Consider the following 12,576-nt stretch of genomic DNA (forward strand, 5'->3'; position numbering starts at 1 on the left):
ATGTCAGATTCCAACACAACTGACTTCATCAACCCTCCCACCTTCATCCTGCTGGGCATTCCTGGCCTGGTGGTGGCCCACATCTGGATCTCCATCCCCTTCTGCACCATGTGCACTTTAGCCATCTTGGGGAACTTCATTATTTTGTACATTGTAAAGAGGGAGCCAAGCCTCCATGGCACCATGTACTATTTCCTCTGCATGCTGGCTGTCACCGACTTGGTTCTGTCCATGTCAATCCTGCCCAAAACGCTGAGCATCTTCTGGTTCAATTCCAGGGAGACTGATTTCAATGCCTGCCTCACCCAGATGCACTTCATTCACTCTTTCTTAGTGATGGAGTCTGGGATCCTCGTGGCCATGGCTTTGGATTGTTATGTGGCCATCTGCCGTCCTCTGAGATATTCCACCATCCTGACAAACATTGTGGTGGCCAAGATCAGCCTGGCTGTGGTGCTGTGTAGCAGCACAATCGTTCTGCCCTGTATCCTCCTGGCTAGGCAGTGGTCTTATTGCAGAACCAACATTATCCCCCACACACACTGCAAGCACATGCCCATAGAGAAGCTGGCCTGCGCCGACATCTGCATCAATAATTACTATGGCCTTTTTGTTGTATTCTCTGTGATCTGTGTGGATGTGCTTTTTATGTCTATGTCCTATACTCAGATCCTCAGGGCCGTCTTCAGCCTCCCCACAAAGGATGCCCGGCTTAAGACTTTTGCGACATGCAGCTCCCACCTCTGTGTCATCTTAGCCTTTTATATCTCAGCTCTCTTCTTCTCTCTCATGCACTGGTTTGGTCACAATGTTTCCCTGCATTTCCACATGCTGATTTCCAACATTTACCTCCTGGTGCCCCCCATGGTAAATCCCATCATCTACAGAGTGAGGAACAAACAGATCAGGAGCAGGGTGCTCCGGATCTTTGCTCATAAAGGGACCTAATTTTTTCTCCTGGTGCTCTGGCTCTGCAGAGCTGGCCGGTAACATGGTGCTGGGTCCTCTTCCTTGAATCACTGACTGGACAGTCAAAGTGACATTAATCTGTTTCCTGGCCTTACTGTGCTGTGTCAGTGCGACATACTGGGGAATTGGTCTATGTAGAACTCATTGGGTTGCCACCTTTCTAATTGCTGGTAACTGGAGACCAGAGGCCTCACATATTCCCTCAGAGCCGCTTCCAATTTTGTGCCTTTTCATCCATAGCTCTGACTGTCACTCTCTCCTCTCCTCTCCCCCATCCCTTGGTGGATCATCTCTACCTTCCTCCTCCCTATTCCCCCCCACCTGGACTCCCTCTGCTCCGAGGCTGTGATGGGAGCTGCTGCAGCCTGACAAGGAGCCTTCAGTGAGGACAGTGGGGATGCAGCACAGGACCTGACAGGCCAGTCAGGAACAGAGCAGGAAGCCAGGAAGCCGTATAAAAGCAGCTGAGGGTTGAGAGCCGGGCTGTGTGGCCGGCGGACAAGATTGTGCACCATACAGCTTGTGGGCCCTAAAGCTCAGCTACAGAGTCCTGAGGGCAGAGACCATTGTGTGGCTTATTTCCTTAGCTTTCAGCTCCCTTTTTCTCCTCCTGGCTGGGGGCCTGTACCAGGCAGAGCCCCTGTAATGGGGATAGGCTGGGAGCCCTTTGTCCTGAGCCAGGCCTTGGGGGCAGGGCAAGGGATCAGCTTTGAAGCTAAGAGGACAACAGCTGAAAGAGGTGGAAGGATAAGCCCCTGCATTAGCTGGGAAGGCAGGATGCTGGGCATAGGCTGGAGTGGCTCCGATAGCTGTCAGGGAAGGAGATAAGCCAGATATTTACACACGTACATGGCATCTTATCAGGAGCTACGGGGCACCTATTTCCTAGGGCTGGAAGTTCAACGGTGAAGGTGAATCTAGCATATACTCTACATGATGCTTTTTATCACTGAATCTAGAAGCTCTTTAGCTAGGTTACTAGGCACTGCATAGAGGCCAATGATAAGAACATAAGAACGACCATACTAGGTCAGACAAAAGGCCCATCTAGCCCAGTGTCCTGTTTTCCGACAGTGGCCAGTGCCAGGTGCTTCAGAGGAAATGAACAGAACAAGGAATCATCAAGTGATCTATCTCCTGTCACCCATTGCCAGCTCCTGGTAAACAGATGCTAGGGGCACCATCCCTTCCAATGTGCTGCCAGGAACCAAATCAGTGCAGAGTGTCACTTTGCGGTAGCGGCCCACTAGAAATAATAATCATCAGCTCTGCCAAAGTCATCCAGTGAATACATGGCAAATCTGGTCCTATTCACTCCCAGCTCACTGGTCTCTGCTGATGCTTTATCTGTAGATATCTCTAGACTAAACCTGATACCTTTATGGAGGGGATGGTGTGATGGGATAGCCTAATTTTGGCAATTAACTGATCTTTGATTATTAGCGGTAAATATGTCCCATGGTCTGTGATGGGATGTTAGATGGAGTGGGATCTGAGTTACTACAGAGAATTCTTTCCTGGGTGTTGGCTGGTGAGTCTTGCCCACGTGCTCAGGGTTTAACTGATCACCATATTTGGGGTCGGGAATTTTCCTCCAGGGCAGATTGGCAGAGGCCTTGGGGGTTTCTCACTTTCCTCTGCAGTGTCACTTGCCGGAAGATTCTTTGCATCTTGAAGTCTTTAAACTATGATTTTAGGACTTCAATAGCCTAAACATAGGTTAGGGTTTTGTTACAGAAGTGGATAGCTGAGATTCTGTGGCCTTCATTGTGTAGAAGGTCAGACTAGATGATCATAATGGTCCCTTCTGACCTTTAAGTCTATGAATCTAGTTAAATGTCTTGGGCCAAATCCTCACATGGTGAAAGTGAGTGCAGCCCCACTGATTTCAGGGGAGATTCCCTCACTAGATCCCATCCTCATCAAATGCATTGGGGGTGGGGAGGGATAGCTCAGTGGTTTGAGCATTGGCCTGCTAAATTCAGAGTTGTCAGTTCAATCCTTGAAGGGGCCATTTAGGGAAATGGGGTAAAAATCTGTCTGGGGATTGGTCCTGCTTTGAGCAAGGGGTTGGACTAGATGATCTCTTGAGGTCCCTTCCAACCTTGATATTCTATAATCCAATGGAGAGACAGCACCATACCTCTGTGCTGCTGCATGGACCATACAAGCCAGGTCTGAGAGAGACTAAGCAATGGAACTTGTGGATTATGTTCCCAGTCCAGAACACTCTCCTTCCTGCTGCCTCAGTTTCCCCATCTGTAAAAGGGGGATACCTCCTGTGAGTAATAAGCATCTGTCAGCTGTGTCCATGTGTCACCATGCCTCAGTGGGCCACAGCAGAGGATGCCAAATTCAGGACAAAGAGCTGAGAAATAGGGCAGACACACCCCGGATGGGTGGTTATTCTATCATTAGATTATACCAAACTTGCAAGAAATGTAAATTTATGTCTCACCAGTCCAGTGTTCCCTCTAATTTTTCCCATCCAAGTGCAGAATGAGTTTTGTTATGCCCAGCAATATGATGGTGATGTATGCACATAACACAATTCATATGGTGGAATGGGGCCAACGGTTGTGGGGCAGTGGGCACTGGCTGGGGGTGCAGGCTCTGGGATGGGGCCATGGATGAGGGGCTCATGGCTGGAGCAGACAGTTGGGGTGAAGAGGTATGAGGGCTCTGGTGGGGGGGGGTCAGAGATGAGGAGCACAGGGCTGGGGCAGATGGTTGAGAGTTTGGGGTGAGAGCTCCGGCTGGGGGTGCAGGCTCTGGGGTTGGGATGGGGTTGAGGCATTTGAGGTTCATGAACGTGCTTTGGAGCTACGTCAGGGACAAGGGACTCTCTCCAGGACTCTCCCACAGCAGCACCTGGGCTGGAGGAGAGGACATGTCCTTTCCACACTACGGCAACTCTGGGACTAGGCCTGGAGGATAGGCACCCCCTGCTCCCCCAGCAAGTCCAGGCCAGGGCTGAGTTCAGGCCAGGAGAGAGACACCTTGGCCACAGCTGGGTCCAGGGCAGACCACCCTAGGAGGTCCCCCATGAGGGTTCCCGGAGCACCTGTGTGGTGCTAAGAAGGCTTCTGTGCAGCCATTGTGCAGGTTACAGGGAACTGCACTGGTTAACTACAAGCCTAAAATGCAGCCTCCTGAGGCATCTCAGCCTTTGGATCACCACCTAGACACCAGATTCTGTGACGGGTTGGGTCACAGAGAGCCCCTTGAGACTGTCACCTGATGTGCTGACTCTGACTGTGAGCCCATTTTCCCTGCCAGTTTGGAACTCCAGAACCATGTCTCATTGAGCCAGACATGCTAGGCAAGACTCAGCAAGTACTCCTGTCTCCAGCACCCAGACAATGAGTTCCCAATGGGATCCAAACCCTAAATAAATCTGTTTTACTCTGTATAAAGCTTATAGAGGGTAAATTCATAAATTGTTCACCCTCTATGACACTGGTAGAGAGAGATGCACAGCTGTTTGCTCCCCCAAGTATTAATCACTTACTCTGGGCTAATTAATAAACAAAAGTGAGTTTATTGAGTATAAAAAGTAGGATTTAAGTGGTTTCAAGTAATAACAGTCAGAAAAAAGTAAGTTACTAAGTAAAATAAATCAAAATACACAAGGCTCACTTAATTGACTAAGGATCTAGTTACAAATACTAACTTCTCATGCTAGATGTTATCTCAGGTACAATCCTTTTCAGACCAAAGTTGTAGTTTATGGCCTGGGTCCAGCAATCACTTACACCCCCACCCCCCATAGTTATAGTCCTTTGTTCCAGTTTCTTTCAGGCATCTCTTTGGGGTGGAGAGGCTCTCTCTTGAGCCAGCTGAAAAAAAAATGGACAGGCTTCCAGGGCCTTTTATATTCTCTCTCTTTTGGGCGGAAACCCCTTTGTTCTTCTGTGCAAAGTCACAGTAACAAAATGGAGTATGTAGCCACCTGGGCAAGTCACAGGTCCATGACTGATTCAGCTTTTTGCAGGCCGATGCCATTATTTACATGTTAGTCTGAACATTCCCAGGAAAGCTCAGATGTGGAACTCCAGACATAAAAATGATACATGGATATATTAATCCTATTTGTATGCAGTAGATCATATCATATTTACACTCATAAGCATATTTCCATAAACATAATGAGTGCAATGTCCACAAACTCCATGATGAGCGTTTAGTGAAAACCACATATAGGGTCCTTCCAATTCCAAGAGATCAACCACATAGCCAGGCCAATACATAATTCAGATGTTACCTAATTGTCACGTTGCTCCAGATCCTCCTCTGCTCTGTGCATGGAATTTTACTGCCCCAAACAAAGCCCACAGCCTCTGTTTGTGGAAAGTTATTGTCCCAAGATGGAGTCCATTGTCACATGAGCATATAACATGTCCTCACATGCTTTGATGACTCGCACTGTGAGGGATAACTGTCCTTGGTGGGCCATCAATATATAGTTGTGTGGCCTTAATTTAAATTAGCTTCTGTACCAAATGACTGGCAGATAGTTAATGTTATGCACATTTTTTAAAAGGGCTCCAAAGGTGATCCCAGCAATTGCAAGTTAGTAAGCCTGATGTCTGTACCGAGTAAAATGGCTGAAAGTTTAGTAACGAACAGAATTGTCAGACACATAGATGAACGTAATTTGTAGGGAGAGGAGTCAACATGGGTTTTGTAAAGGGAAAATCATGCCTCACTAGAATTCTTTGAAGGGGTCACCAAGCCTGAGGATCCAGTGGATATAGTATATTTAGATTATTAGAAAGCCCTTTATCTAAGGCTCTTAAACAAAATAAGCTGGGATAAGAGCGAAGGTCACTCATTGACAGGTAGCTGGTTAAAAAGTCTAGGAATAAATGGTCAGTTTACAGACTGGAGAGAGGAAAATAATGGTGTACTACAGAGACTGTACTGGGACCAGTACTGTTCAACAAATTCATAAATACGCTGAAAGAAGGGGTAAACTGTGAGGTGTTACAGCACTTAGAGGTGTTATGTGGTTAGAGCGGGTCCCTCATAACCATACAACTTACAAATCTACCTAGAGCCCCGTGCAAGGATTATATTTGTGTGAACCTCAGTCTGGGTCCTTGTCAAATGCTGGGTGCTTTTGCCCTTTAGATTGTTTATGAATTATAGAGATCACTTAAGGATCCTCCATTATCACTTTAAGGATTGATAGGTTCTTGTCCCAAAATCAGGCCTGGTATTATTTAAATTATTATAGAGATAGGAACCCTGATGTGCATAGTTACAATACTCACACTACAGGAACTCTTTTATATTTTCTGTAGTTGATTAATACATTTAGCACAGTCACAAACACCCCAACTTAACAAGATAGATAGAGAACATATATCTGCACTTCCATAGACTCACACCATTCCTTGTACAACAGTCTAGAGTGTTAGCCATCATCTTATAGGCTCATAGACTCGTAGGTCAGAAGGGACCAATATGATCATCTAGTCTGACCTCCTGCACAAAGCAGGCCACAGAACCCTACCCATCCCTTTTATAACAATCCCTAACCCATGACTGAGTTATTGAAGTCCTCAAAATTGTGGTTTGAAGACCTCAAGCTGCAGAGAATCCACCAGCAAGTGACCCATGCCCCACGCTGCAGAGGAAGGCGAAAAACCTCCAGGGCCCCTGCCAATCCGCCCTGGAGGAAAATTCCTTCCCGACCCCAAATATGGTGATCAGCTAAACCCTGAGCATTTGGGCAAGACTCACCAGCCAGCACCTTCCCCATCATCACCAGTGGCCATCGTTCTGGCACCTCCCAAGGACGACATCTCCTTCTCCCCCTGCCCCTAGGCTGGGATAATATCTTACACTGACATTGTTATGTCTGATGCATGTTCAGTAGGGGATTTTTCCCCTTTTCCCGTATTTGTATTTCCTCACCTTACTAATGTTGATGTGTCTTTTTCCTATAGGTCAGTATATCATTGATCTCAGTGTATCACCATATACATCAATTCATTACCATGGCTCTTTTGTGGTTAGGTATCACATCTGTATTTCTGTCCTAACTGGTCATTTTGGTCTGTTCTTAACCAGTTATTCCTCGCCCCCCAAGTTGTGGTGTACCTGTTAAGTTTAAAAGGGATGAACTTAGGAAAGTCCCTATGGTAACTTGCTTTAATATGTCATATGTGGCCTTTATGCTTTATCTCATAACCATCTTTCTAGGTGAAAGGTCCCAAACAAATGTGAGCCAACTTTGCTATCTAGGTGAAAGGTCCCAGACCTGTGTATGCTAACTTTACCCTAGGGGAACATATAGGATGTAGCCTGTAAATCCCTTCTACTACAGCCAAACTACTTTAATATAAACCTATTATAATAAAACAAATAATCAAAACCAAAAGGAAATAAAAAATCTAGAAGAAAATATCTCTCTATAGGCAAGCAAGCAGGTTAGCCGTGTAGGTTACATCTCTTACGCACATTTGCTGTGTGTTCACCTCTCTGCCCCATCCTCCTGCCAAGAGCCAGGGTCCTGCTGGTGCCACTGTCCAAAGTTCCCAGTCTGAATCTGGTGCTCTTAATATGTCTGTCATGCCATTGCTGCTGCTCAGAGGTGGAGGGGGCAAACCATGTAACTACATCTCTGTCCCCCATTCCAAGACAAGTGTGTGTGTCTCTCAGCCCCATTTGCCTTAAAGTGGCTGGTCATGTTTCTGCATCTCTCAGCCCTGTTTTCACAGGGGCATGGCGTGCGTCTGCATCTCTCAGCCCCATTCCCCTCACCGGGCTGGGTATGTCTCTCTCTTTGGCCTATTCCTCCACCAAGTAGGTCTGTGTGAATTAAATAATGATCTCTTTAGGGAAGAAACTAGTTTTGGTTTTGTTTTGGATGGTTTCTGGTATATGTATGGCGCTATGAAGCTCTATAATGGATACCAGACATTAATAACTGTATAGTATATAGGGTAAGAGTAGGATCCCTTTAAATTGTTTGAGAGCCATGTAGCAGAGCTCAATGTGTTCTACATTTCAGAAGCCACCAGTAGCCAGCCAGTTTCCACCTGATCCTTGAACCTTTGAGTATATTTGGAAGATACAGTCGTTTGGGACCCAGCTGTGCCCAAGTGACTTCTTCAGCTTGTTTTTGTTGTACAACAAACCATTGCGGAAAGCTGCTTTAAGCCATTGAGAGTGAAGGGTGATAGAGATCCACAGAAATCTCACAAGGAGTCATCCTGCACCCAGGCTGAGGATATCATGGGAGCTGAGGGAAGAGGTTTCCCTCTCACATTTCTTCTTAAAGCTACCACTGAGGTGATCTTCCTTGGGCAGGAAGGGAAGGTGGAGCCCACCGGAGTCCATAAGAACATAAGAACGGCCGTACTGGATCAGATCAAAGGTCCATCTAGCCCAGTGTCCTGTCTACCGAGAGTGGCCAATGCCAGTTGCCCCACAGGGAGTGAATCTAACAGGCAATGATCAAGTGATCTCTCTCCTTCCATCCATCTCCATCCTCTGACAAACAGAGGCTAGGGACACCATTTCTTACCCATCCTGGCAAGTGTCCATGCTGACATCTCTATGCTCACATACCAGTGTGAGTGATGGCAGATCATGAATGGATCAGAGGCCATGGTGATGAATGTTTTATATTCCTGGATTTAAATTAGACAGGCACAAACTGCTCAGAATCCTTTCTGCTGGAAGATATAGAGCACTCTGCCCCGGATCAGTTTGGTTTTCACCCCATACACAATAGGGTTTAACATGGGGGGCACCAGCAGGTACAGATTTGCCACCAGGATGTGGACATGGTGGGGGACATTGTGGCCAAATAGGTGGGTGAGGAACGTGAAGAGGGCAGGGATGTAAAATGACAGGATAATGCACAAGTGAGATGCACAGGTGCTGAAGGCCTTGAGATGGGCGTTAGTGGATGGGAGTCTGAGCACGGCCCGGAGGATCATAACATAGGACACAGAGATGATAAACAAGTCAATCCCAACCACCATAAAAGCCACAAACAAGCCATAAATGACACTGACTCTAAGGTACCCACACACAAGCTTCACGACCGCCATGTGCTCGCAGTATGAGTGGGAGATGAGGCAGTGCTGGCAGAAGGGCAACCTGCTGACATGGAGGGAGAAGGGGCTCACCAGAAGGACTCCATGTACCAGTACCAGGCTTCCCATTGTCACTAAGACTGGGACGGACAGGATGCTGGAATGCCGGAGAGGAAAGCAGATGGCCACGTAGCGATCCAAGGCCATGGCCATGAGTACGCCTGACTCCACCGACGAGAAGGCATGTACAAAGAACATCTGGGTGAGGCAGGCATGGAACCCGATCTCCCTGGAGCCCAGCCAGAAGGTGCTCAGCATTTTGGGCAGGGTGGACGTGGACAGAACCAGGTCAGTGGTCAGCATGGCCAGGAAGAGGTACATGGGCTCACGCAGGCTTCGCTCTGTCTTTATAACACAGAGAACAATGACATTTCCCAGGACAGCAATGACATACATGATGCAGAAAGGGAAGGCAATCCAGAACTGAGCCTCTTGAAGTTCAGGGATGCCAACCAGGAGGAAGGCAGGAGGGTGAGAACGGGTGCTGGTGTTTGGACATGACATGATTTGCAGTTCTTCTCCTGTCTGAGCTGGGCAAGCTTTCACCCTGTAAACAAGCAGCAAAGAACCCATGAGGGCTGAGGCAAAAAGGCATCCTTTAAAAATGGAAGTTAAAGTGAGGAAAATAGAAAGCAGCATAAACTCTGGTAAACAAAGTGTACAAATATAATTAGGAAAGCCAAAAAGAAGGTTAAGAACAGCTAGTTAAAGACTCAAAAATAATAGCAAAACTTTTTAAGTACATTAGAAGCAGTAGGATAGCTACCCAACCAATGGGGCCACTGGACTCTTGAGCGCTCAAGAATGATAAGGCCACTTTGGAGAAAATGAATGAATTCTTTGCATCAATCTTCATGGCTGAGGCTGAGAGGGAGATTCCCAAACCTGGGCCATTCTTTTTAGGTGACAAATCTGAAGAACTAGCCCAGATTGACATGTCATTAGATGAGGTTTTGAACAAGTGAACAAATTAAATAGTAATAAGTCAGCCAAACCTGATGGTGATCATGCAAGAATTGTGAAGGGACACAAATGGGAAATGCAGAATGACTACCTGTAGTCGGTAACCTATCTTTTAAATCAGCTTCTCTACCAAATGACTGCAAGATAGGTAATGTGAGGCAAATTTTTAAAAAGTCTGACTTTGGGGCAAAGTTGCTGAAACTATGATAAGAACAAAATTGTCAGACAAATACATGAACACTATTTGTCTCTTTGAGAGACTGTTTGAAGTTTTTTTGGATTGTTTGTTTCCTCCCTTTGAGATTCAATTCCCTTTCCTCTTCAGGATTTCTGAAGGGCATGAGGATGAGAAGAATGAAGCACGATGGGGAGGAGTGCACTCTTGTCTCCTTTCTTCTTAATCTGTGCAGCATTCTGTCTCTCCCTTTTGACCCTTCTCAGAAAACTAGGGAAAGGAAAGGACAAGTAGGCAAATGCATAAACCTGTGTGGAAAAAAACAAAACCTAATGTGGATGTGGCTGCTGGACTATTAGTGAGTGAATGGAGAACATTAGCCAGACCTTGATGGAGACAGAAGTGCGGCCTTTTAGCAAAAGACAGACCCAGCTGGAGAAAACAGAATTAAACCCCAGAAGCCTCAGGAGAAGGGGGCTAGTCAGAGAAGCTCGGATTCAGAGCTGGTTAGTGAGTCTCACATCAGTGTGGGCTGGAATCTTTGTCCTGTGGTTTATTGTAACAGTGGCGGGTGTCTTTTCTTTACAAGTTGACATTTGTGTACTGCTGTCATGGCTAGACTGGGACCCCATTGTGCTAGGGCACTGTCCAGTCCCTGACTTGAAGAGCTTGCAATTTAAATAACAAAGACAGACACAAGGTGGGAGAAGAAACAGGCACAGAGCAATGACTTGCCCAAGTTCACAGAGCAGGCTAGTGAAAGAGCCAGGAATAGAACTTGGGTCTCTAGTTCTGTACTCTAGGCCCTAGATTATGCTGCATCTCAACCCAGCTGCTTGTTCATTTTGAGAAAGATGGAAAAGGAGGTGCAGGCTCTTAGATACTACGGTTAGGTGATGCTATGATCAGTGCTCCACGTAATCTCATTTTTCTAGAAGATCTGCTTTGGTTCCAATAGGAATTAGCTCAGGAAATTTCTATAGTCTGTCTTATATAGGAGGTCAGACAAGATATTCACAGCTGTCCTTTCTGCCGTGCAATTTATGAAGAGATAACATTCCCCACTTGCTCATATCCCTTGGTCAGGGCACACTTCTTCCCTCTGGTATATTTTCATATGATTTCTCTAGTCTACTTTTCAATAACTCAGCTGATGGAGCTTTTATCAATTTGTTCCTCTTGAAGACAATTTCACCACCTACAGGTCTCACTGTCTCACTTCCTGCTGTTTAGCTTAAATTTTCCTTGTCTTTATTCATCTCAGTGTTTCTAGTTTAGTTACTTAAATACTTCACCATTCCCTGTGTGGGAATGGACAAAAAATGGAAGAACCTGAATACTCTATTTTCATTGTGAGGGGATGCTGTGAAGGCCAAAACTATAACAGGGTTCAAAAAAGAACTTCATAAGTTCCTGGGGGACAGCTCCATCAATGGTATTAACCAAGTAAGTCAGGGACACAACCCCACACTCTGGGTGTCCCCAAACATCTGACTTCCAGCTGAGAGTGGATGACAGAGAGTGGATCACTTGATTATTACCTCTTCTTTTCATTCCTTTAAAACACCTGACATTTGCCACTGTTGGCAGATAGGATATTGGGCAAGATAGACCACTAGTCTGACCCAGAATGGCCATTCTTATAGTCTTATGTCTATATTATTTTCGACCTAATGGGACAACAATAGCCATGTGATCTATGAAGGTATTTATATAGTACCTATAACTGTTGTGTGTTTGCATCTTTGCAAAAGACCAGAGAAGAGCCACAAGAATGATTCCAGGGCTGAAAAGCACACTTTACTGTCAGAGCCATCACACTCTCAGTCTGTATAGATTCAGTTGACTTGGTCACAAAATGGAATTCCTTCCATGGGGAGAACATTTCCTTTGCGAGTGGGATCTTTCATCTAGCAGACAAAGACATACACAATCCAATGTCTGGAAGCTGAGCAAAGAAAATCAGAAATAAAGCATACATTTGTAATGATGATGGTAATTGAAGTAATTCCAATCTCATAGCATGTCCATCTTATATAGTAGGTGTGATTCAAAATATGTTCCCCACATCATTTCTATTTATAACACAATTGCTTACGTATTAGAAAGTATTTTATATGTCACCTAAAATCCAAACTTAATTTCTTGTTGTATACCTTATGTCAAGGTTTTTTTCCCCCACTTTGAACTTTAGGGTACAAAAAATGGGGACCTGCATGAACACTTTTAAGCTTAAATACTAGCTTAAATCTGGTACGCTGCCACCGACCAGAATTTAGTGTCTGGCACACTTTCTGTTCCCCCAAAACCTTCCCTGGGGAACCCAGACCCAAACCCCTTGAGTCTTAAAACAAG

The 12,576-nt window shown here is 45.8% G+C and overlaps 2 protein-coding genes across 2 annotated transcripts; one reads left to right on the forward strand and one right to left on the reverse strand.

Annotated features, from left to right (window-relative positions):
- On the forward strand, positions 1-2,589 carry LOC116822457 (olfactory receptor 52K2-like). Its single transcript, XM_032776361.2, has one exon. It carries the CDS (start codon positions 1-3, stop codon positions 946-948), a length of 948 nt encoding a protein of 315 aa, XP_032632252.1. The 3' UTR covers positions 949-2,589.
- A 6,053-nt stretch (positions 2,590-8,642) lies between these two features.
- Positions 8,643-9,587, reverse strand: LOC116822463 (olfactory receptor 52R1-like). The gene has a single exon (XM_032776364.1). The coding sequence runs from the start codon at positions 9,585-9,587 to the stop codon at positions 8,643-8,645; it is 945 nt and encodes a 314-aa protein (XP_032632255.1).
- Between the last annotated feature and the right edge of the window lie 2,989 nt (positions 9,588-12,576).

Source organism: Chelonoidis abingdonii, chromosome 1 (genome assembly GCF_003597395.2).
Source record: "Chelonoidis abingdonii isolate Lonesome George chromosome 1, CheloAbing_2.0, whole genome shotgun sequence".
Classification (NCBI taxonomy): Eukaryota; Metazoa; Chordata; order Testudines; family Testudinidae; genus Chelonoidis; species Chelonoidis abingdonii.

Excerpts from the sequence above, each read along its gene's own strand:
- LOC116822457 (XM_032776361.2), top strand. The coding sequence starts at position 1 with ATGTCAGATTCCAACACAACTGACTTCATCAACCCTCCCACCTTCATC.
- LOC116822463 (XM_032776364.1), bottom strand. The coding sequence starts at position 9,587 with ATGTCATGTCCAAACACCAGCACCCGTTCTCACCCTCCTGCCTTCCTC.